This window comes from Anomaloglossus baeobatrachus, unplaced genomic scaffold (genome assembly GCF_048569485.1).
Source record: "Anomaloglossus baeobatrachus isolate aAnoBae1 unplaced genomic scaffold, aAnoBae1.hap1 Scaffold_393, whole genome shotgun sequence".
In the NCBI taxonomy this organism is placed as follows: domain Eukaryota; kingdom Metazoa; phylum Chordata; class Amphibia; order Anura; family Aromobatidae; genus Anomaloglossus; species Anomaloglossus baeobatrachus.
In genome coordinates this window covers 239,068-263,226 of record NW_027443269.1, presented here as the reverse complement: position 1 = coordinate 263,226, position 24,159 = coordinate 239,068, and the positions used below count along the sequence as shown (strand labels likewise).

The window sequence follows — 24,159 nt, the reverse complement described above, 5'->3', positions numbered from 1 at the left end:
GCAGATCCTCGCCCCATAAGTGTGTCATGACCAAATTTTTTGCTTGAACTTTTATTTTCCTATTTTCCTCCTAAAACCAGCGTGCGTCTTATGGTCCGGTGTGTCTTATAGTCCGAAAAATATGGTTATGTACTACTTTTATCGGTCGGTTTTACTACTTACATATCACATTTCATGTTGAATTTTTTTCCCTACCCAAATGATATCTCACTTCCCTTATTCTAATAATAATAATAATAATATTTATTCATTTATATCACTTATCTCCATTAATTTTACATATCTGCTCATCTCTTTCCCATTCAGGGCCTTATAATATCGGATCCTCTCAGTGGAGATCTTCTATATAAGAGAATTCTCCTGATTGCCCCGTGAAGGATGGATATGGACAGGGACAAGATGGCGGAGAGGATATTACACCTCACCCTAGAGATCCTCTTCCGGCTTACTGGAGAGGTGAGAGATTCTGATGACGTCACATTACATCATTCTTATCTATGGGAATAACAGATGGACAGAACTGGAGAGGTGAGGACTCTGGAAATGTCTGGAGTGAGATTTCTTACTGTGTCTCTCCATAACCAGGATTACACAGTAGTGAAGAAGACCTCTAGTGAGCGCTGTCAGGCCCCTGTGTCTGAGGGATGGGGAAGACCCCTGAGCCCAATCACGGGGCCTCCACCTCACCCCCCGATACATGAGGACATCAATGACCAGAAGATCCTAGAACTCACCTACAAGATGATTGAGCTGCTGACTGGAGAGGTGACACTGCTGGGAATGCCGGGACATTATACAGTAATGCTATGAAGGGATCGGGGGTGACGGTATCATTGTATGTGTCAGGTGCCTATAAGGTGTCAGGACGTCACCGTCTATTTCTCCATGGAGGAGTGGGAGTATTTAGAAGGACACAAAGATCTGTACAAGGACGTCATGATGGAGGATCCCCAGCCCCTCGCATCACCAGGTAATAGACAGAACAAAATACACACGGCCTATAATTATCTGTATGTAAGGAATGAATTCAGTCCCTATATGTGTCTCCTCCAGTTCTATCCAGTAAGAGGACAACACCAGAGAGAAGTCCCCGTCCTCTTCTCCCACAGGACTGTAAACAAGAAGACCCCGATGTTCCTCAGGATCATCAGGTAGATGGAGAGAAGGAGCCATGAAATCTCCCTATGATGTGTAGACGGCTGTGAAGGTCTTGTGCTCAGTCTTGTTTTATCCTCCAGTATTATATGGTTTATACTTGTGTAATGAGAGCGGTGGAGATGGCAGGATTAGAGCTGATCATAGATGTGACTTCTCCATCTGTCTGTGACTTTTACAATATTTGTTTCAGGGGGAAGATCTGCCCCATATTAATACTACAGAGACATATGTGAGGGGTGATGAGCGGAGTAAAGAGGAGGTTCCTACAGATAACCGCCCAGGTGAGTAGTGACCACTAAATGCAGAGAAGTCACAGATTCTTCTCCGTCACCGGCTGTGGCTGCTTTATCAGGGTTGTAGTCCGGCCATATCAAATGGTCACCATTCTTCTGCTAGACCACCACATGCTCCTCCACCCAAAACTGTCCCCATTATTTTGGGCATTGGACGTTCTTCTGTTGTAGTGAGATCTGTATCAGCCATATCTTACAGGTAGGATCCATCCTATCACCTGAAATTAGAAAACATTGACCCTTAGCTGCCCAGATCTCTAATCTGTAAAGCAAAATGACAGTGTACGTAGAATGTGCAGACAACTTAGAAAATCATGGGAAGAAGAATCTAATCTGTATGGTGGACCCCTAAGAGAAAACTGAGGGTAATGATGTTGCTGACCTCCTAGATTCTTAGTTTGGTGCCGTGTTCTCCCGTTGAATAAAGATTGATTGCTCTCAGTGGGAGAAACAAAATAATAATCTTGTAGTTGATGAAGAGACCTCAGTATCTGGAAAGCTTGCTTTGTAACATCATTTATTTTATTTTTGTTCTCCATTAATAAGCATCATAATAACAAAATTCTTATTGTTTCTCCCACTGAGAGCAATGACTGCATATTCCTAGAATCTCGGCCTCTTATTGATAGATCTTCCTTCTCTCCCTTCTGATGAATGTGCTGATAGGGGCGTTTATATCCAGAGTTCAGCACAGGGTAACTGTAACATATGAGGGAGGTTAGAATTACCCCACAGTGGGTACATGGAGGCCGGGCAGCCCACCCACAGGATTTCTAAAATTTAACACCTTCACCCCTGGGGAATTTTAGTTTTTCACCCTTTAACTTCCAAGAAGCATAGCTTTTTTATTTTTCCGTCAACATAGACATATCAGGGATTTTTTTTTTGCCTGAAGAGTTGTACTTTTGAACTACACTATTCATTTTATCAGATGGTGTACTGAAAAATGGGGAAAAAATTCCAAGTGCAGTGAAATTGCAAAAAAAAGTGCAATTACACGATTGTTTTTTATTTACCATGTTCATTATAAGTTCACATGTTCAGCCTCTAATGGTGAGAATAGGCCTGTGCTGAGAGGTAGCCACCAGATGCTATGCCAAAGAGTCTTTGTACTGTGTTGGCTGACCGCAGGGTTCTACGATTGGATACTGACAGTCACAGATGTGGTCGGGTGCAGACGGGATGGCTGGTGTAAGCAGGTGCAGCAGATATAGTATGCAGAGCTGGTATAGATAGATGCAGGAGGTATGGCAGACACAGCTGGTATAGATAGATGCAGCATCTAGAGTGGATGCTAGGAAACAAACACGTGTTAACACACACAGCATACGACTCAGCAAGCAGCACGGTAACTGACAACTATCAACGCATCTCTAAGGATAGACCACATTGCCCAAGCACGTCCCATAGGGGGAGGATGCCTTAAATACCTATTACCTCTTAACCATAGGTTGGGAGGAACTTCCGGGTTAGGTGCACGCTGGCCCTTTAAGAATATATGAGCGTGAGCTAAGCGCAGTCCTAGGAGACCTACCCTGGGAAAAGGTGCAGGACAGTGCGGGGACGCTGGTAACAGCATTACAACCTATTTTATAAAATATATCTTTAAATTTGTATATATTATTGAAGATAACTTTTATTCTTGACAGATGACTGTACCAGGAGATTAGAGGCACAACTGACATCTTCAATTTTTAAATCAGATGACCTTGATATCATACAAGATATAACTGAAGTGAATGACTCTATTCCAGATATATCATCTTCCCTTTACAGCAAAGATTTATTATCTGATTTTATTAAACAAGTCCTACCTTCTGATTCATCACAGACTATTAAGAAATATAAATGTCACAAAAGCAGCATTAAAAATAAAAGTGCTCTTACAGCAAATAAGCCATTTTCAACTTCAGAATATCAAAAAATTAATAACAAAAATGACACAGAGGAGAAAAGAATTTCTTCAGAATCTGTTAGTTACCAGATAACTCACACAGGGGAAAAACCATTTGCATGTTTAGAATGTGGGAAATGTTTTGGCAATAAATCACATTTTGTTACACATCAGAGAACTCACACAGGGGAGAAACCATATTTATGTTCAGAATGTGGGAAATGTTTTGCACATAAAACAACTCTTGTTACACATCAGAGAACTCACACAGGGGAGAAGCCTTTTTCATGTTCAGAATGCAGGAAATGTTTTGCAGATCAATCATGTTTTGTTAAACATCAGAGAACTCACACAGGGGAGAAGCCTTTTTCATGTTCAGAATGTGGGAGAAGTTTTACCCAAACATCAAGCCTTGCAAGTCACCAAAGAATTCACACAGGGGAGAAGCCTTTTTCATGTTCAGAATGTGGGATATATTTTAACCTAAAATCAAAACTTCTTACACACCAGACAATTCACACAGGGGAGAAGCCTTTTCCATGTTCAGAATGTGGGAAATATTTTGCATATCAATCAGATCTTGTTAGACATCAGAAAGCTCACACAGGGGAGAAGCCTTTTTCATGTTCAGAATGTAGGAAATGTTTTGCAAATCAATCAGGTCTTGTTAGACATCAGAGAACTCACACAGGGGAGAAGCTTTTTTCATGTTCAGAATGTGGGAGATATTTTAACCGAAAATCAAATTTTCTTACACACCAGACAATTCACAAAGGGGAGAAGCCTTTTTCATGTTCAGAATGTGGGAAATGTTTTGCAAATCAATCAGGTCTTGTTAAACATCAGAGAACTCACACAGGGGAGAAGCCTTTTTCATGTTCAGAATGTGGGAAATGTTTTGCAGATCAATCAGCTTTTGTTAGACATCAGAGAACTCACACAGGGGAGAAGCCTTTTTCATGTTCAGAGTGTGGGAGACGTTTTACACAAACATCAAGTCTTGCAAGACACAAAAGAATTCACACAGGGGAGAAACCCTTGACATGGGTAGAATGAGGGAAATATTTTGCACACAAATGGATTCTTTTTAAACATCACAAATCTTAAAAGTGTAGAAGTCATTATCATACCTAGAAGGTCAGAACTGTTTTACTTGAAAATTATAATTTGTTGACCTCTAAGAACAATTCACATGGGTTACTTGAAGCCTTTTGAAGTAGAGGTAATTAAACATCTGATGCAATTTTTGACTTCCCCACTATCTCCTCTCCTTGGTATTGGTGGAAAAGGTGGGGTGAAGGGAATCACTCTTTTTTTTTATTGGATATTTCTATTACATTCTTAGAAACCCGTATCCCTTATTTAAGCCTTGCTAATTGGGAAGAGAGTGGCATTTCTAAATTTGCAGCTATTTATAGAGAGTCTCAGTTAACGTCCTTTTCGGAGATGGTTGAGAAATTTTGATTACATTGAAGCTGTATTTATCAATACCTCCAAGTGAGACATCTTAGTACAGGACCTGATATTGGGTACAATTCACCTCCTCTCGATCTACATAGACTTTTTCAAAAGAGGAATATAATATTAAAGGGGTCTCAATGTTATATAGTTTTTTAAGCTCCCCATTGGAAGATCTGAAGTTGTCATACGTGATAAAATGGGAGCAAGAGCTGAAAACATTCTTCCCTCAACAATGGTGGGCCGCCTCGGAATAGACTTATAGGACCTCCGCTTGTATAAATCACCTAGAACAAATTATATAAATTCATACAAGGTGGTATCTGTTTTCACGCAAAATGGCTCTGATGATCCCTGATTACTCCCCATTCTGTTGGACAGCCTGTCTTCAGAAAGGCACGCTGGGGCATGTATGGTGGTCCTGTCCTAAAGTTATGGTATTTTGGGAGCAGGTGTTTGTTCTAATTTCATCTGTAACTGGTGTTCGTGTAATTATGGATGATCCACTGGCAATCCTGAATGTAGGACTTGATAACTTCCCCTAAAATGTGAAACCTGTTATTGCTGATATACTTACCTCGGCCAGACGATGTCAGGCTATAAAGTGGAAACTCCCTTCAGTTCCCTCGGTTGAGGAGCTTGTCAGGAAAATTAATCCTCATTTTCATTATGAGTTTACACTTGGCCATAATGTAGAGAGAAGAAAGCGAATTCCGAAAAATTGGGGAATTTTCATTACATACTATTTGTCCCACGGGATTTTGATGTATTTGTATTATTGACTCCTACCTATAGAATAGACCGAATTGGTGTCTTCCCCTTCCCCCTTTCTTTTTTTTCATCTTTTTTTTCTTTTCCTTTTTCCTTATTTTGCTTTGTGGTGGTTGTTAATATTATCGTAGTGTTACTTCGATTGTGATATGTATCGATTGTTTTGTGAAAAATTGAAATAAAATATATATTGGAAAAAAAATTCACATGTGGAGAAAATATAAATTTGACAAATTCAACAAGAAAACACAAACGTGACAGTAAAAGTAAACGAACGGAAAGCACGTTAGAAGTTACATTAGAATCATACATGCAGTTACTAATAGACGTCTGTTTTCTAAAAATTAAATAAAGCAATATTCCATGTGCATCGAACATTTCACAATGTTATATTTTTATTTTCCTATCGCCACGACAGCACCCACTTGAGAGAGGGGTCCGCCCCTTCAGGACGGGAAACCTACAGATAAAAAAGGGCGGTCCCTCTCCCTCATCAGTTGGTTTCCTGTTCTGATGGATCGGAACCTATAGGTACCTGGGCTCCAGTAGTGTACGTGCGGTGTCTGCGGGAATGGCAGAGCTCTGGGTTTGGAGGCACGGTCGGTGGAGCTCCTGTGGTGGACTTCGCCCTCCTAGTGTTCCTGCATTGGTTGTCTCTGGTCCGGGTGAGGCCGCCAGGGGAACCACGTCTGCGGGAGGGTAAGTGCTGCTTCCCTCATGGCTACCCGGTGACTTCTTGAGATAGCGCGGTCGGGCAAGGTGCTCTCCCTACTGCGTCGCACGTGTGTCTGTACTGACACTTCCGGGTTGCACACGGCCGTGCACGCGCGGGCAGGGTGACCCGGATGTGCCTGGCTGCTCGCCTGCACGCTGGTTGGCCACCGCAGCTGTAACTTGGAAGTGCTTGTGAGCACTTCTGGGGTATCTGATCCAGAGGAAGAGACGCTGGAGGGGGCTTGGCATCCTCCATCTTAAAAATGAAGTTGAACCCTGACAGAGTGGTGCTTACTCCGACCCTCTCCAGCTATGGACAGCCCGCAATCACCCGCATCCCGGGATACTACTCGGGAACCATCCCAAGCTCCATCCAAGCGAAAGAGCAGCAGTGCAGATAGTCACTCCAGAGGTATTACTACAGGTCGCAAGAGGAAGGAGGATCATGAAAATCTCGGTTCTCAACCCTCTAGAGTCGGCCAGACAATCACCTCGTCTCTGTCTCTAGCTTCGGTATCCGTCTTTCTTGCTATGGGTGAGTGATCTTCGTGAAAGTACTCCAATAGCTAATGTCCCCCTTCTTGTCTATAACTGTGTTTAGGTACATAGGAAGTTTTCTGCCGAGCAGAAAAATAAAGAATGGCCCTTGTGTGCCTGAAAATTACCCAGTTCTTATAAAAAAAGACTTTGGTAGCCCTGTATCAAGCAGACTGTATGGGAAGAAGCCCCTACATCCTATCCCCAGTGGCAGATCTTAGGGAACTTATCCACACCAAAGTTCAGTCATCTTTAAAATCGTTAAAGGGGTCAAAAAAACATAGGAAACAAATTACTTGCCCCGATTCATCCTCAGCCCTTAGTTCGGAAACCAGGTCGAACGTTTCTTCCTCTGATAGTTCTTCCTCCTCAGATGAAGCAGGGAAATCGTGCTTTCCTCTGGAGGGGATGGATGGCCTTGTCAGGGCTGTTCGCTCCACCATGGGGATTCAGGATACCAAACCTACTAAGTCCACTGAGGATACTAATTTCTCAGGATTATCTCAAAAGAAATGTAAATCTTTCCCAGTGAACGATACGATTAAAGCCCTAATCAGGAAGGAGTGGCAGAAGCAGGATAATAGGGGCTTTCTTCCATCCTCTTCTAAAACACGATATTCCTTTGATGATGATGATGACCTCTCTCAATGGTGTAAAGTGCCTAAAGTGGATGTGGCAGTTGCAAAATCTTCTAAGAAATCAGCACTTCCATTTAAAGATATGGGTTTCCTGAAGGATGCCCTTGACAGGAAATCTGATACTTACCTGAGAAGAACCTGGGAAGCCTCGGCCGCAGCACTAAAGCCTGCCATTTCTGCAACTTGCACGGCTAGGTCACTGTCAATATGGGTAGACCAGTTAGAAAAGCAAATTAAATCTGGTTCTTCTAGAGAAAAGTTACTCTTGTCCATCCCACTCCTGAAGGACGCAGCGGTCTACCTTGCTGACGCCTCTGCTGATTCCGTACGTTTGGCGGCCCGATCTGCGGGATCTTCTAATGCTGCTCGACGCGCACTGTGGTTAAAATCATGGAAGGGGGACACGTCTTCAAAGACAAACTTGTGCACACTGCCTTGTCAGGGTGAGTTTTTGGGCCTGAGTTAGACGACATTCTCACTAAAGCTGGGGATAATAAGAAGGCGTTCCCTAACACATACTTTCCTACCTGTAGGAAATCCTACAAAAAGTGTCAATTACAGCCCAACAGGTCAGAGCGCCGGGAAAAATATGACCCTCGCACGTCAGGTTCCAAGGGTTCCTTGTTTGGTGGCGCATCATTCAGGAGAAAACAACATAAACAGTAACATTGACCTCCCTGTGGGAGGTAGACTCCGCTTCTACAGTACCATCTGGAAGACCATTATATGTAGCTCCTTCATCATCAATGTCATCTTTGAAGGTCTTCATTTAGAATTTACTTCCATACCTCCACAATCCTTTGTTTTAACCCCTACTAGGAAAACGTCAGAACAACATACTGGTTTTGTGACTGAAGTCCTCACTCTCGTTACAAAACGGGTCCTAGTTGAGGTCCCTGCCCATCAACGGGGCCAAGGTTTCTACTCTCCTCTTTTTCTGGTTACAAAGCCAGATGGCTCTTACAGAACAATAATCAATCTGAAAAAACTGATCCTCTTCTTAAAATATCGACCATTTAAGATGGAATCAATCCAGTCAGTCAGTCAGTCACAAAACTCCTTTTCCCCAATTATTACATGTCAGTCTTAGACTTAAAAGATGCGTACTATCACATTCCTGTCCACCCACATCATCAACAATATTTAAGGGTAGCTGTCTTGATAAATAAATCAATAAGACATTTTCAATTTGTAGCAATGCCCTTCGGAGTTTCACTGGCTCCTCGAATTTTCACAAAGATTATGGCAGAAGTCACAGCACATTTAAGGGAACGTCAGACCTTGATAATCTCTTATTTAGACGATCTCCTGATAGTGGGTAAAACGGCGGATGAATGTACAACTCGCCTCAATCACACTATGTTTACCCTTCAATGACTTGGATGGATTCTGAATCTAAAAAATCCAAGCTAACCCCGACCGCCTTTCAGTCTTTTCTAGGCATGTTACTGGACTCTTGTCAACAACGTTGTTTTCTACCAGACGAAAAAATCCAGAGAAAAATTCTACACATGCAGGTCTATCCGTACATATCCCTAAGGGACGGCATGTCCTTATTAGGCTCCATGACGTCCTGTATCCCTGCAGTTCTCTGGGCACTACTCCATACCAGGACTCTACAATGGGAGGTCTTGTCGGCAGCAAAAACTCTACGTTGCGCTGTCAAGTCCAGTCTGACACTGACCAGAGCAGCACAGGATTCCCTTGTTTGGTGGATGACAGAGTCCAACCTGACCACCGGAAAACTGCGGCACATTCATCTCACCAATATAGTGACGACAGATGCCAGCCCTTGGGGGTGGGGGGCTCACTTGGGGGACACTATAGCACAAGGTCTCTGGTCTCACCATGAAAGGCACACTTCCTCCAACTTCAAGGAACTACTGGCGGTCGAACAGGTGCTAGTGCAGTTCCTTCCTCTCCTACAACAGACCCATGTTCGAATCCTCTCCGACAACCAGACAGTAGTTTCCTATATCAACCACCAGGAAGGTACACGGTCTGGTTCTCTCGTGACAACGGCTGCCAGGATTTTGAGTCTCGCCGAGCAAAGTCTTCTGTCCTTCTCAGCCCTTCATATCCGAGGGGTGGACAACGACAGAGCAGATTTTCTGAGCTGCCACACTCTCCATCAAGGGGAATGGAAAATTGAACTGAGGTGTTTCTTCAGATTGTTCACTGGTGGGGCCGTCCGGTGATAGATTTGTTTGCCACCAAGAGAAACAAACAAATTGAGCAATTCTGTTCTCTAAACAAAACAGACAATCCGACTGTTGTAGATGCCCTGCAGATACCCTGGACTTTCAGCCTAGCATATGCCTTTCCCCTGATGATTCTGCTTCCGGTAGTTCTCAGGAAAATCAGAGAAGAACAGGCAAGGGTCATTATGATAGCGCCCTTTTGGCCCAGACGTTCTTGGTTCTCCCTTCTCGCGAGCATGTCGGTTACAGACCCCTGGGTTCTCCCGTCCAGACCGAATCTACTATCCCAAGGGCCTATCCATCATCCCCACGTCAAGGGCTTGAACTTGACGGCATGAACTTTGAAAGGGAGTTGTTAGCCGCACATGGTTTTTCCCAACAACTGATTAATACCCTTCTTCACAGTACGAAACCGGTGACGACCAGACAATATAGTCGAGTCTGGAGAAAATTTCTTGAATTTTCTCCTAACTCCTCTCCAGAGGTAGTTCTTATCTCATCTATATTGAAGTTTCTCCAATCTGGTCGAGACATGGGTCTTTCCCTGAATACACTCAAAGCTCTAGGGGCCCTCTACAATTCTAACATAGCTGATAATCGATGGGTCATGCATTTTGTTAAGGCATGTGAACGCAGACAGCTGGTTCATATTCCCAATCCTCCCCCTTGGGACCTCAATTTGGTGTTAGACGCCCTGACAGGGCCCCCCTTTGAGCCCCTGCAGTCAGCTTTGGATAAACTAATTTCCTTAAAAACCTGTCTGCTGGTCGCCTTAACCTCTGCTCGCCGCATTAGCAATATCCAGGCTCTATCCATTGATCCTCCGTATCTACAGGTCTTTCCTGACAAAATTCTTAAAACAGACCCTACTTACTTGCCTAAGGTAGCTTCCCATTTTCACAGAAGTCAGGAGATTATTTTGCCTTCATTTTTTTCCTAATCCGGTCAAACCTAAGGAATATATGTACCATACCTTGGATGTCCGTAACGTCTTACTTGAGTACATTGCTAGAACAGCTTCCTGTAGACACCTTAGGTCTTTGTTCATATCCTTTCAAGGCCATAGGAAAGGGTGTCAGGTGACAAAAAGAAGCACATTAGCAAGATGGGTGAGGGAGGCAATTTCTCTGGCATATACAGCTAAAGAAGAACCATTGCCACATAGTGTGCGAGCTCATTCTATTCAAGCACTGGCATCTTCCTGGGCTGAGAAGGCGGATGTCTCTATCACTCACATATGTAAGGCTGCTACTTGGTCCTCACCTTCCACATTCTATAATCACTATAAATTGGACCTACCCTCTGCTTCAGACCTTACTTTCGGAAGATCAGTACTACACGCAGTGGTCTCTCCCTAGGTGGCGGTATCTCTGAAAGTCTCTCAAGTGGGTGCTGTTGTGGTAATAGGAAAAGACTAAATTACTTACTGGTAATGAGATTTTTCGGAGGCCACGACAGCACCCGCACACCCCACCCTTATAAATTTACTCACCCCCTTGGTGGATGTGGTCCTTCTTGGTTCTTTTATTTTTGTGTCATACAAATCCACTGCGGTTCCTCTCACATGCTCTGAAAACCAACTGATGAGGGAGAGGGACCGCCCTTTTTTATCTGTAGGTTTCCTGTTCTGAAGGGGATGATCCCTCTCTCAAGTGGGTGCTGTCATGGACTCCGGAAAATCCCATTACCGGTAAGTAATTTAGTCTATATTCACTATATGGAGAGTATTGCAACCCTCCCCCAAAAATACCCAACATTCCTCCTCCCTCTTCTTCCTAACTCCCAATCTCAGCCATCTGCCATTCATTACAGTTAGGGGTACTTTACACGTTGCGACATCGCTACTGATATATCGTCGGGGTCACGTCGTTAGTGACGCACATCCGGCGCAGGTAGCGACATCGCAATGTGTAAATCCTAGGAGCGACGATGAACGAGCGTAAAACAGTCAAAAATCGCTGATCTGTGTCACGTCATTCATTTCCATAATGTCGCCCCTGCTGCTGATACGATGATGTTTGTCGTTCCTGCAGAACCACACATCGCTGTGTGTGAAGCCGCAGGACCGACAAACCTCTCCTTACCTGCGTCCCGCCGCCAATGCGGAAGGAAGGAGGTGGGCGGGATGTTATGTCCCGCTCATCTCCGCCCCTCCGCTTCTATTGGCCGGCCGCTTCATGACGTCGCGGTGATGTCACGGTGACGCCGAACGCACCTCCCCCTTGAAGGAGGGATTGTTCGGCAGTCACCGCGACGTCGCTGACAAGGTATGTGCGTGTGAAGCAGCCGTAGCGATAATGTTCGCTATGGCAGCAATCACAAGATATTGCATGTGCGATGGGGGCGGGTACTATCGCGCTCGACCCCTTACTTTTTTTTTTAACTTCGTTTTATTCATTTCAAAAACATGTGGTACAGAATAAATCACACATAGCATTACTCAAGTACTTTCCAGGAATGTCTGTCAATAGCATGAACAAATAGTAACATTAACGGATAAGGTAATAAGATTTTCATAGCACTATCTGCACCTCTGTCGACCTTGTCAACTGCTTGCTACAACACTGATCCTGCTAGTACATACTGATATATATATATATATATATATATATATATATATATATATATATATATATATATAGCATGTAGTCAATTTTAATCAATGTAATCTGTAGTCTCTAAACCTAAAGAAAACGAAAATTAGTAACAATAACTATTCCTATTCTATACCGCCTAGCTATGTTTGTTCTCCACTGCTATTGATTGATTAATTGCAACTTTTAGGTAGGGAAATCTCTAGTGATAAAATAACATAAAACAATGGGAGACCTATGGGAAAACCGCAAGGATAGGATTATTAAGGTTCAAAGGTTTTTTGGCTACTCAGAAAGCTCTGATGTAGGTAATGAAGATGCTAGTAATATTCCAGGTATTAAGAAAAAACTGAGGGACTTGGAGCAGCTGCTTTTAAAAGAAATGCGTGATTTATGGGAAGTAGCTACCCTGGAAAGGTACTTGGAGGCTGATATTATTCCAAGGGGTCTGGTGGTCTCCAAGGCTCTCTCAGGAGACATTGGGGACCGACAGACCCTAGTGGAATGGGAGGACCTGTTCAAAGATTTTTCTAGGAAAGCAGTCCAGTTCATTATAGATAAAAGAAAGAAACAATTAATGAGCAGCAAAAACCAGATCCTTTAATTGTTTGAGGAAATCAAACCATTTAAAAATAATTTTGAGATTACTAATTTATCAAAAAATATTTTAAAACGTATACAGATAAAGGAAAAAGAAATTATTGACAAAAAGGAGAAAAAATATGGGAGAGATTTAGGTCTGTCAATGTACTCCAATAAGGGAAATTTCAATATCCCCCTTAGGAGTGATAGAAGGAGTTCAATGGATAGTAGTCAACTTGAAATATAATTGATGAGGTTGAATGTACCCCGGAAAGGGGATCGGTAGTTGAAGAGGAGAACTTTTCAATACATGAAACCTCTGTGGATCTTTTAACCCAAAATCTATTGGTTGACTCTATAGATACGTCGACTGTTCCACCAAATGAAACAAGTAAACAATACCTCCAATACATCAGTTTTAGTTGAAGGGAGGAATACTGATCTCAAATGTAAATCAAATTTTCACCCACTTAATGAATATTCAGACTCACTGCTGACCTTTCAAAAAATGTGTTGTTAATGGTATCAGACAGATTAAAAAACCTACAAAAAATGGTATATATAATAATTTAACACAAAAGGAAAAACTTGCGATCAAACAACTACAAGAGAACAAAGAAATCACTATACGTCCTGCTGATAAAGGTGGAGGTATAGTGATTATGGATTTGGTTGATTATGAAAGGGAGACAGCACGACTCTTGGGCGATAGTAGTACGTACGAGATTTTGAAATCCGACCCTACATTGCTTTTTAAGGAAGAATTAAATAATCTGGTTAAAAAGGGTTGTGAACAAGGAATTTTGAACAAAAATGAGGCTCAGTTTATAATGAATCAATCACCTAGGCTGGCAGTATTTTATCATATACCCAAGATTCACAAAACATTACAGAATCCACCGGGACGCCCCATCATATCGGGGATTGGATGTTTAACAGCCAATCTCTCTAAATTTATAGATATCCATCTTCAGAAATGTGTCCCATTACTGCCAGCCTATTTGAAAGACAGCACTCAGGTCCCGCAACTCTTACAGGAAATAAAATGGGAGGATAATTTTATATTTGGTTCAATCGACGTTACGTCATTATATACAACTATAGAACATGAAAAGGGGTGTGATGCCTCTAAATATTTTTTAGAAAAATCAGGACTTTTTTCACAAAAGCAAGTAATATTTTTGGGGGAATGCATCCAATTTATACTTATATCATAATTTTTTTCGTAATGGCGCAAATTATTACTTACAGCGGTGGGGCACAGCCATGGGGACAAGGTTCGCACCAAGTTACGCTAACTTGTATATGGGTAAGTGGGAGGAGTCTACCATATACTCTGGTGGCGTGATTCGGGAAAACCTGGTCCTTTGGCGTCACTTCATCGACGATATTTTGTTTATTTGGTCAGGCAGTGAAAGCTCCCTTATTGAATTTTTGGAGGGTTTGAATAAGAATGATTTCCATTTACAGTTTACTGCTGCCACTAGTAAAGAAATGATTCAATTCCTTGATTTGAATATTTTCATTGAAGATGGCAGAATTGAAACTAAAACGTATCATAAGCCAACTGATAGCAATAGCTATATTTCCTTAACCAGCTGCCATCTACCTACTTGGCTTCTAAACGTTCCAAAGAGTCAATATATTAGGGCCTATAGAAATTGTAGCAAAACAGAAGATTTCAAAATAGAGGCAGTGAATTTAGCCAAAAAGTTTTTGGAAAAAGGCTATAAAGAAGGGTTTTTGGAAGATGTCTATCAACAGACCAAACAGATTTCAAGGAATAGGTTACTACAAGAAAAGATCATTGAACCAATAGAATAAAATAAATTGGATGACTTTAATGTACCCATAATACTGCAATATACGGGGCAGGCAAAAATCTTAAAAAACATTATAAAAAAATATTGGAATCTACTTAAAGATGATAAAGTTATAGGGGACCTCATCCCTACTGTACCTAAATTTACCTATAGAAAAGCAAATAATATAGGGAATTAAGTTGCACCCAGTATACAGAAAAGTATGGCCAATCGACAGATTAAAGGCAATATTGGCAGTACGAAAGGTTTTTTTCCATGTAAAAAATGTATTGTTTGTACGAATATAAAAAGTGAAACCAGGAAAAGTTTTTTTAAAGGGCAGGAAGAAATTATTATTAGGGATCTAATCACTTGCCAAACAAAGGGAGTGATCTACTGCATTCAATGTCCGTGCCAAAAAAGATATATTGGGAGGACTATAAGACCCCTATGTAAAAGAATTAGGGAGCACATTAGAAATATAAAAAACAAATGTAGCAAACACCCCCTGTCCAAACATTATCTATTGGAACATGGAGGATCCTTAGTGGGATCCAAAATATGGGGCCTTCAGAAAATTATAAAGGATTGGAGGGGTGGAGACTTTATTAAAAAAATGTCCAGAGCTGAGAGCCAGTGGATTTTTGAGCTTAATACATTAAAACCTAATGGACTAAACAATGATATTGAACTTTTTGCTTTCAATTAATAATAATAATAAAAATATATATAATGTATAAAAAAATCTTCCCCCTCATAATTACCTTTGTCTTCACCTTTGTATTTATATTCATTCATGCCCTTACCTAAACTAACCTCCCCTCTTTTTTATGGATAAATATTCCTTTTTGATATACACAATTTTTAATATATTTTTAATTTATATATAGATTTTTATTTTTTATAATTATTGTTATTTATGGCTATCTTTGTGGTTCCCTCCTAATAGTAATAGAGAATGGGTCTCCGTTTTGGTATGATGTATATGTTATAGATAAATATAGGTAGATATATGTACATATTTTTTAACCTTTATTAATAGAATTTTAAACTAAATTATTTCATGTGTGTATTGTATTATATTTATTAAATGAGTAGTTATTTTTTAGGTTGCAAATAACTGATTAGTTAAATCCATGTTTTTATACTATTTAAATGTATGTCCTTGTGGTTCAGTCTAATGCATTTTAATGAACCAGAGTATAAATAGGGTCACAGGTGGTGGTTGGGCTATCCTTGAGGAAGGGGACCGGTAACGCCCCCGAAACGCGCGCGTCGGATCAAGCTCATTTGCACCTACTTTCTTTCTACGGCGGAACAGCCGGATTGTGTGTGGATTCAAACCACCAAAGTTTAACTTTGCTGGAAAGAGTGAATGCCCTAATCAATTCTTCAGAATCTAGAAGGACTTTGTACCTTGGAGCTCTGCTGAAAACTAAAAGCCTTGGCGGTATCTCCACTACAGGAACGCAGGAGCCTACATAGGGGAGGAACCACTGCACCCCCGCTGAAAATTCTGCGATCAGGTACCTTTAGTAATAACCCACGATACAGAGACTTGTCTACCTGTCAAAGTGTTAATTTACCCGTGGCAGAATAAGTGGACTGTGTCCTTCATTCAAACTTCTTACCCGGGAAGGCATTCATACCCTGGAGTCCCGTGGTTGTTAATCAAGCGGTGCCTGCTTTCTAGGAATCCAGGAGCCTGCACAGGAGAAGTTTACAGTGCCCTGCTGTGGACCTGCAATCAGGCACATTTAAAAACCGGCAGCGCAGAAATTCCTTTAATCTGCCGGAGCCTGTGTATTCAAGTTATTTAAACACTCAAGTGATATCTGCTTTCTAGGAATCCAGGAGCCTGCAAAGGAGGAATCTGCGGTGTCCCGTTGTAAACTTGTATTCAGGCACACTATAAAATCCACAGCGCAAAAGTTGTCTTTAATCTGCTGGAGCCTTGCACTGAAGAAACAAACATATAGTGCAGAGACTTTCATTGCCTGCTACATTTTGGACACATCTAGCGGTAATGCGCTAGATATGGTGTTAATATTTAACCCTATAAAGACAACTGCAGCTTATGTGAAGTGCGTGACTCAAAGTGACATTTGAGGACTCTGGTGTAGTAACATAAATTATTATTCATCTGTATTATGGGCTTTTGTGTATTTTGTAAAGGTTCATATAAAACCCTTTCTTGAGATTTATATTCAGTAGTTTTAAATTATAATCAAGTACTTGTATATTTGTCCTTTATGTTATGTGATGTTTTAGTAGAGGTTCTATATATATTTTTTTGGTGTGAGTGGAGAATAAAACAAAATAAAACATTATTCCTCAATGTATTGTTGTGGTTCAGCGCAAATTTTTACATATAGGTAATTCTATATTATACAGATGAATTTATTTCTAGGCATTAAAGGGTTTTTAGCCTAGAAAAATTAGCTGCAGAACCATTGCAACATTGGGTCTAGCGCTGACCCTTATTTTATTGTTATATATATATATAGCATGTAGTCAATTTTAATCAATGTAATCTGTAGTCTCTAAACCTAAAGAAAACAAAAATTAGTAACAATAACTATTCCTATTCTATACCGCCTAGCTATGCCACTGGAATGCGCTTCATTATCCAATACTGAGTATGAATCTATTATTGTAACAGTAATCAACCTGAGGTTTCTTCGAATGTGCCGGGGGAGGAGTTCCACATATCCCAAATTTTCCTGAATTTTTCCGGATGTCCTCTATTAAAGTATACCACCCGCTCATATGGAATTATCGAGTTAACCAGTTTAATCCAGGCTCGCACAGTTGGATTTGAACCCCCCATCCACCTCAAGGCAATTAATTTCCTGGCCAGGAACAATGTCTCTCTAAGAAGTATTCTTATGTAGTGATCTCCCATCCCGTCCTCCATTACTCCAAATAGGCACAACAGAGAGTTGCATGGAACAGGCATCAACACCATTGAGGACAACTGGGAAGTCACTTCCTGCCAATATGTGTATATGATCGGGCAATTCCACACCATGTGCAGAAAGTTTGCGTCTGGTCCATGGCATCGTGGGCATTCCGACGATCGGCGCTGGCCCATAGTAAATAAGCGAGTGGGAGTTAAGTATGCCTGATGTATAAAATAGCATTGTATCAATCTATTGTTGATGGACGGAGATACCATAGTTGGAGACTCCAGTACCTCATCCCACTCCTCTCCCTGTAGACAGGGAATTAGGAGCCTCCATTTATCCTGTACCGGCAACGGCACCGATTCCACTCCAACCGATAACAGGTGTGTATTGGGAACGACGATATCAATGCCCCTGACCCTGTCCTCCGCAGGTGAGATTGAATCGCTGTACGGAGCTGCAGATACCTAAAGAATTGTGAGCGTGGAACATTATAATCAGTTTGTATCTGCCCAAAAGATTTAAAAACAGCAGTTCCTGATACATAAAGATTTCCCAACTCGAGGACTGCATGAGCTATCCAAAACAGTGCCGACGGGTGGTCCTTTACGGTAGGAAAGTAACCATTGCCCCATAACGGAAGCTCTGCCACTACCCCCTCAAAGCACGTTACTTTTTTGGCTTGTCGCCACACTGATCGTGCCAACCTTAAAATAGGCAACAGCCTCGGGACATTCGCCCTGTCCGACTCCAGAAAGCCCAACAGACAGTCTGCCCCTATTGCACGTGCCAAATTATCCTCTGAGTTAGGCAGCTGACAGTCCAGCATCCATGTACCCAGCATCTTGAGTTGTCCTGCTAAATAGTATAGGAAAAATTCTGGTAAGGCCATCCCTCCCAATGACTTAGATCTCTGTAGGATGGACATCCGGAGTTTAGGCCGAGCCTTCCCCCAAATAAAGGATGAGGTGAATGAGTTAAGTGTGGAGAAGAAGGACCTGGGCACCAGCACCGCACTATGTTGCAGAGCATAGCTAAGCTTAGGAAGCAAAATCATTTTAATTAAATTTATCCTTCCGACCACTGAGAGTGGCAATTTTCCCCATAAGTTATACTTAAGTTTGACATGATCTAAAAGTGGTAATATATTCATCTTAAGATCCATTGTGTGGTCTTTCTGAATATGCATACCTAAATATTTGAAGCTAGATACAACAGGCAAGGGTGACATATCATCCATCGGGACCTCTGACCCATGTGTTAATGGCATTAGGGCTGACTTGTCCCAGTTAATATAAAGGCTGGAGAATTCTCCAAATCTATTTTATAGCTTCAATGACAACTGGCAAAGTGGCACGTGCCCTATCCATGAAGACAACCATATCATCTGCGTATAGGCCAATAGTGTCTGTGCGATCTGCTATGGTAATTCCCGTGATAGATGGATGAGTACGGATCCGAATTGCCAAGGCCTCGATAACTAAGGCAAATAGGGCAGGAGACAAAGGGCACCCCTGACGTGTACCTCGTCTCAAAGAAAACGGTGCAGATGATATATTATTGACTATGAGTCTAGCTGTAGGGGATCTATATAACATGTGAATCCAGTTACTGAACTTAGGGCCAAAAGCAAACCTCTGGAGACAAGCTGATAAAAAAGGCCATTCCACCGAGTCAAATGCCTTGGCCGCATCCAGCGAAGCCAAGGCCCACTCGTTATCTGGAACCAATGTACTGTACTGCACTATAGACTGGACCCGTCTAATATTTATAGAGGTATTTTTCCCTGCCATAAAGCCGGTCTGATCTGGATGTACTATGTCCAGTATGACAGAGTTGAGCCGGGATGCCAATATTTTGGTGAAGATCTTATAATCAACATTAACTAATGATATAGGTCGATAGGATCCACACTCCAAAGGGTCCTTTCCCTCTTTCTTCAAAACAATAATATGTGCCTCATAGAAGGAAGCAGGCAACAAGCCATCATCAGAGAAATGCGAGAAAACTTCCAGAAGAACCGGGGCCAGGGTCTCAGAATACTTGACATAGAATTCTATAGGAAAGCCATCCGGGCCCGGGGCCTTCCCCCTTGCCATCTCAGATATGGCCATAGTTATCTCTTCTATTGTAATATCTACATCTAGGAGCTCGCACTGTGCCTGACTCAAAGTGGGGAACTCTAAATCTGCAAGATAGTCTAAGCAGTCCTGGGTTCCATGAACGCTTCTGGAGCTATCAAGTGTTTTATAAAAGGTGCAGACACTTTGTAAAATGTCTGCTGGGGATGTGACAATCGTACCATCAGCTTCTCGTATACCCAGTACTGTATTAGAAGCGTTTTGCTGTCTAACCATATATGCCAACAATTTACTTGACTGGTTCCCCAACTCAAAATATGACTGCCGAGTAAAAAACAGTTTACGCTTAGACTTGGTCTCTGAGTGTTGCACATACGATCTATATGAATGTAACCATTCCGTCCTATTCCCCTCTATCGGGTTTGATATATACCTTGCCTCTAGGGTCCTAAGTCGCCCCTCAATTTCTTCGTCTTCTTGTTTAGTCAACCGTTTTATAAATGTAATAGTCGAGGACAGACACCCACGAAGATAAGCTTTGAGGGTATCCCACACCAAGTTATTTCGGGGTTTAGGGTGGGTTGCCAAGAATTCCTCTAGTTGAAGCGGGGTTCTGTCACTTTGATCAATTAATTTGAGCCAAAAGGGATTTAGCCGCCAGGAAGGTCTATTAATAGTCTGGTCAAATTTAAGAGTCAGGGTCACCGGACAATGGTCTGAAATACCCCTTACCCCATGGACCACATTATCCACCCAGGTTGCTACGTTGCTCGACCCAAAAATATAGTCCAGACGGGACAACGTGGAAGAATGGCAGGTGAACTCCCGTGTATTAGGATGTCGCAGCCTCCAGAGGTCCACCCACCCTCCTCCCTCTGTGCACTGTCTTAGGTCAGTCGAGGTCACGGGCCGCGCTACCCCATCTAGCCTAAACCTATCCAAGTCCTCGTCGACCACTAAGTTAAAGTCCCCCATACATAGGATATACGCATCCGGATAATTAAGGGCGAAGCTTAGCGCTTGTTTGAGAACTGAAGTACGGGCAGGTGGGGGATTATAAATACATAATAGAAAATAGTCCCTGGAATCTATAGATGCAAATACAAATACAAACCTCCCTTCTGGGTCTCTTCTAACCACCTTGGCGTCCCACCGACCAGATCTATGTACCAAAAGGGAAACTCCCCTAGAATAGCTGGTGTGAAATGTATGTGCCACCCATTGTACCCATGGTTTCTTCACCACCTTAGCCGTGTCCCTTGTGAGGTGGGTTTCGACCAACGTCACCAGCTGAGCCCCACAACGCCTGATTTGGGAAAAGATCTTAACCCGCTTTTTGGGTGACCCAAGGCCACGGACGTTCCATGTTGTAAAAACTAATTCTGGCCCCATGTTATACGTCTTGCCTCTATATGACCAGGATCACAGATACAAGTATGTAGATCTTGTATGCCGCAGAAAGGACTCCTCCCCCAGCATTCAGCCTCTTTTTCAGATTTCTCTCGGCCACATCTTATCCTACAATAAAATATATTTAGCACACCAGCAGCATTATGGATATCCCTGTAAAAAAGCGGGGTTAATAACCATATAACTGTTAACCAAAAAAAAACAGCAACAAGCTCCGGAACCTCTTCTCGGAGTCCTATTAAGCATCCCAATTACCAATGGGGATACAGTCACTGAGCACAGTGTCCTAGTATAGGTGGTGTGGGAGCGCAAGATTCAGGGCTCCCATTCTGCCAGCATCCAGACCCCAACGCATTTCTCCAGCCCCGAGACACAAAAAAGTCCAGAATAGCTTAAGAGAAATGACAGTAGAGAGAGGGAGTCACAGTAAGGAGGGAGCCCCAAAGGAAAAAACCTCCGCCATTTGAGCACAATCTCAATGCCCTTTGTTCCCCGACCCCGGGTGGAGCCGGAGCCAGTCCTCTGCTTCCGAGGGAGTGGAGAAAAATAATGAGGATCCTTCATGTACTATGCGGAGCCGTGCAGGGTCGACCCCTTACTTTCAGCGCACAATCTCCATGTCTGAACAATGTCTGTAACTTCTCTATACTACAATAATAAACATGTTCATATTACAAATTACTATTTCCATCTACGATCCATTCCTTCTTTGTGGGAACATCTGATGTGATCGAGTTTGACAAAATAATCAGTGATTATCTATACAGAGACGTCATGTACAGAAATATTAGGTCTACAGCAACATCACATATGTTATACAGAAGAATAGCGCTGTCTCCATAGCTCTTTATACAATGACTTATAGATCAGGCAAGTTCCTCATATTTCGGCAGTTTCTATTTTCCTCAGAAGCTTTTTATATGAATATGAGTCTCGTTATACCGAGTAGAGAAGCTCCAGGGACAAAGACCTCGTATTGTACTGACACGCTGGAAGCCCGAAGTCTCCAGTCCCGGGGCCCAGATCCTCTCATTTTTGGCTCCAGCGTTTCTTTTAGAATAAATCCCCTTCTCATACCGTCCTGTAGTAATGACTTTGTTAATCACGTTTTGTCGGAATCCATCTAAATGTTATCAATTTATGTGTAAGAAACAATAATCTTCCTACCGCAGTTTTCCCACGTGTGTCCAGTGTCAGTTCCTCTATATTCCCCTATATAAAACCTTGGTGTCTCCGACCAAACCTGCTGATTAGGATTTACAATTGTAATAACTTTACTCCAAAAAAGTATTTATAATCCGCAGCCTGTGTATAAGATCAGCAGCCTGTGTATAAGATCAGGGTTTCATTTTAGATCACAATTACACATAATTTCTATCACACAATGATTTTTTCTTTACACTTTTGTAACGACCGTTACAGATTCAAGTCTCCAAAGGAAAAGGAGGCAGAAGAAATATCTCAGGAGGTATAAATATATGGAACACAAATATAACATGCAAAGGTTAGCGTGTAAGACAATGTCTGTCTGAAGAAGAGACGGGGACAGGCAAACATCAGAGTAATAATGTCTACCATGGGACAAAGCTATATAGACCCATCATAATATGCACATATATACACCCAGAATAAATGAAGGAAAGGTAGAAGCAGAGTGGAATATATACAGCAGTAATACTAAAGTTATGGATACTTTTATGTGTATAATTATCCACTAAGTATTAGAGTATGTATAGAGTATGCAGGAGGAATAGAGAGGAGCGTACAATATACTGTATTTTTCGGACCATAAGACGCCCTTTTTTCCCCCCAAATGTTGGGGTAATTGGGGGGTGTGTCTAATGGTCTGAATGTAGGGCATGGCTGAGAGGAACGAGGGTGCTGCGGTGGAGCGGGTCATCGAGGGCACGAGCAGGCAGCAGCAGCGCCTGCCGTGACCACGTGGGCCCGTTCATTACATATGCACGCCCATCCTCCCGCCCATCTCTCAGCGCTGAAGCCAGGGCTGATAGGTGGGCGGGATGATGGTCGGGGACGCGCGCATAATTAACAGCCGGCCGTGATCACCCCTGGCAACTACAGCCTGGAGTGATCATGCTCGGCTGTATTCACTGCTCCCCGCGCATCATCATCAGCGCGGGGTGCAGTGAATCAATGTACTCACCGTTCCCCTGCAGCACCGCGATGTCCTCCAGTCTGCCGGCCGCGCTGTGTGGACTGGAGACTAGCGGGGCTCACAGCGATGACGTCATCACTGTGCGCACGTGTGTCTTCACAGCCGCGCCGGCAGACTGGTGGACACCGCAGTAGTGCTGCATGGAACGTGGCCGGCTCAACACAGCACTGCCGGCACAGACAGGAGGAGGAGTGACGCTGCGTGGAACGAGGAAAGGTGAGTATAAACGTTTATTTATTTTTTATGTGTGCCGCAGGATGATGGGGGTATATGAACAGGATGATGGCATATAGCAGAATGATGGGGGTATATGAACAGGATGATGGCATATAGCAGGATGATGGGGGTATATGAACAGGATGATGGCATATAGCAGGATGATGGGGCTATATGAACAGGGTGATGGCATATAGCAGGATGATGGGGGTATATGAACAGGATGATGGCATATAGCAGGATGATGGGGGTATATGAACAGGATGATGGCATATAGCAGGATGATGGGGGTATATGAACAGGATGATGGCATATAGCAGGATGATGGGGGTATATGAACAGGATGATGGCATAAGGCAGGATGATGGGGGTATATGAGCAGGATGATGGGGGTATATAAGCAGGATGATGGAGGTATATGAGCAGGATGATGGTGTATATAGCAGGATGGAATCACATACCAGGATGGCAGTATATAGCAAGATGGGGCTATACCAGGATGAGGGACATAAATATATACACAAGGCAGGAGGATCATTACCAGGATGGGGTATCTTAGTATAGAATTTGGGGACATTAACCCCATAATAGTGTCAGCAACAGATCCTCGCCCCATAACAATGTGTCATGACCACATTTTTTGCTTAAAATTTTATTTTCCTATTTTCCTTCTCTAATACCAGGGTGCATCTTATGGTCCGAAAAATACGGTACTAATGTAAAGAGTC

The 24,159-nt window shown here is 42.5% G+C and overlaps 1 protein-coding gene across 1 annotated transcript in view; it reads left to right on the top strand.

The window, feature by feature from the left end:
• Positions 1-315: 315 nt before the first annotated feature.
• LOC142276144 (uncharacterized) overlaps positions 316-24,159 on the top strand; it is a 165,015-nt gene continuing 141,171 nt past the window's right edge. The window contains 10 exon segments of the mRNA XM_075332600.1: positions 316-456; positions 586-765; positions 847-970; positions 1,054-1,151; positions 1,349-1,439; positions 3,101-4,392; positions 6,973-7,906; positions 7,997-8,498; positions 8,659-8,781; positions 9,812-10,547. Of these exon segments, the coding sequence (XP_075188715.1) occupies positions 379-456; positions 586-765; positions 847-970; positions 1,054-1,151; positions 1,349-1,439; positions 3,101-4,392; positions 6,973-7,906; positions 7,997-8,498; positions 8,659-8,781; positions 9,812-10,547 (4,158 nt within the window). The 5' untranslated portion in view covers positions 316-378.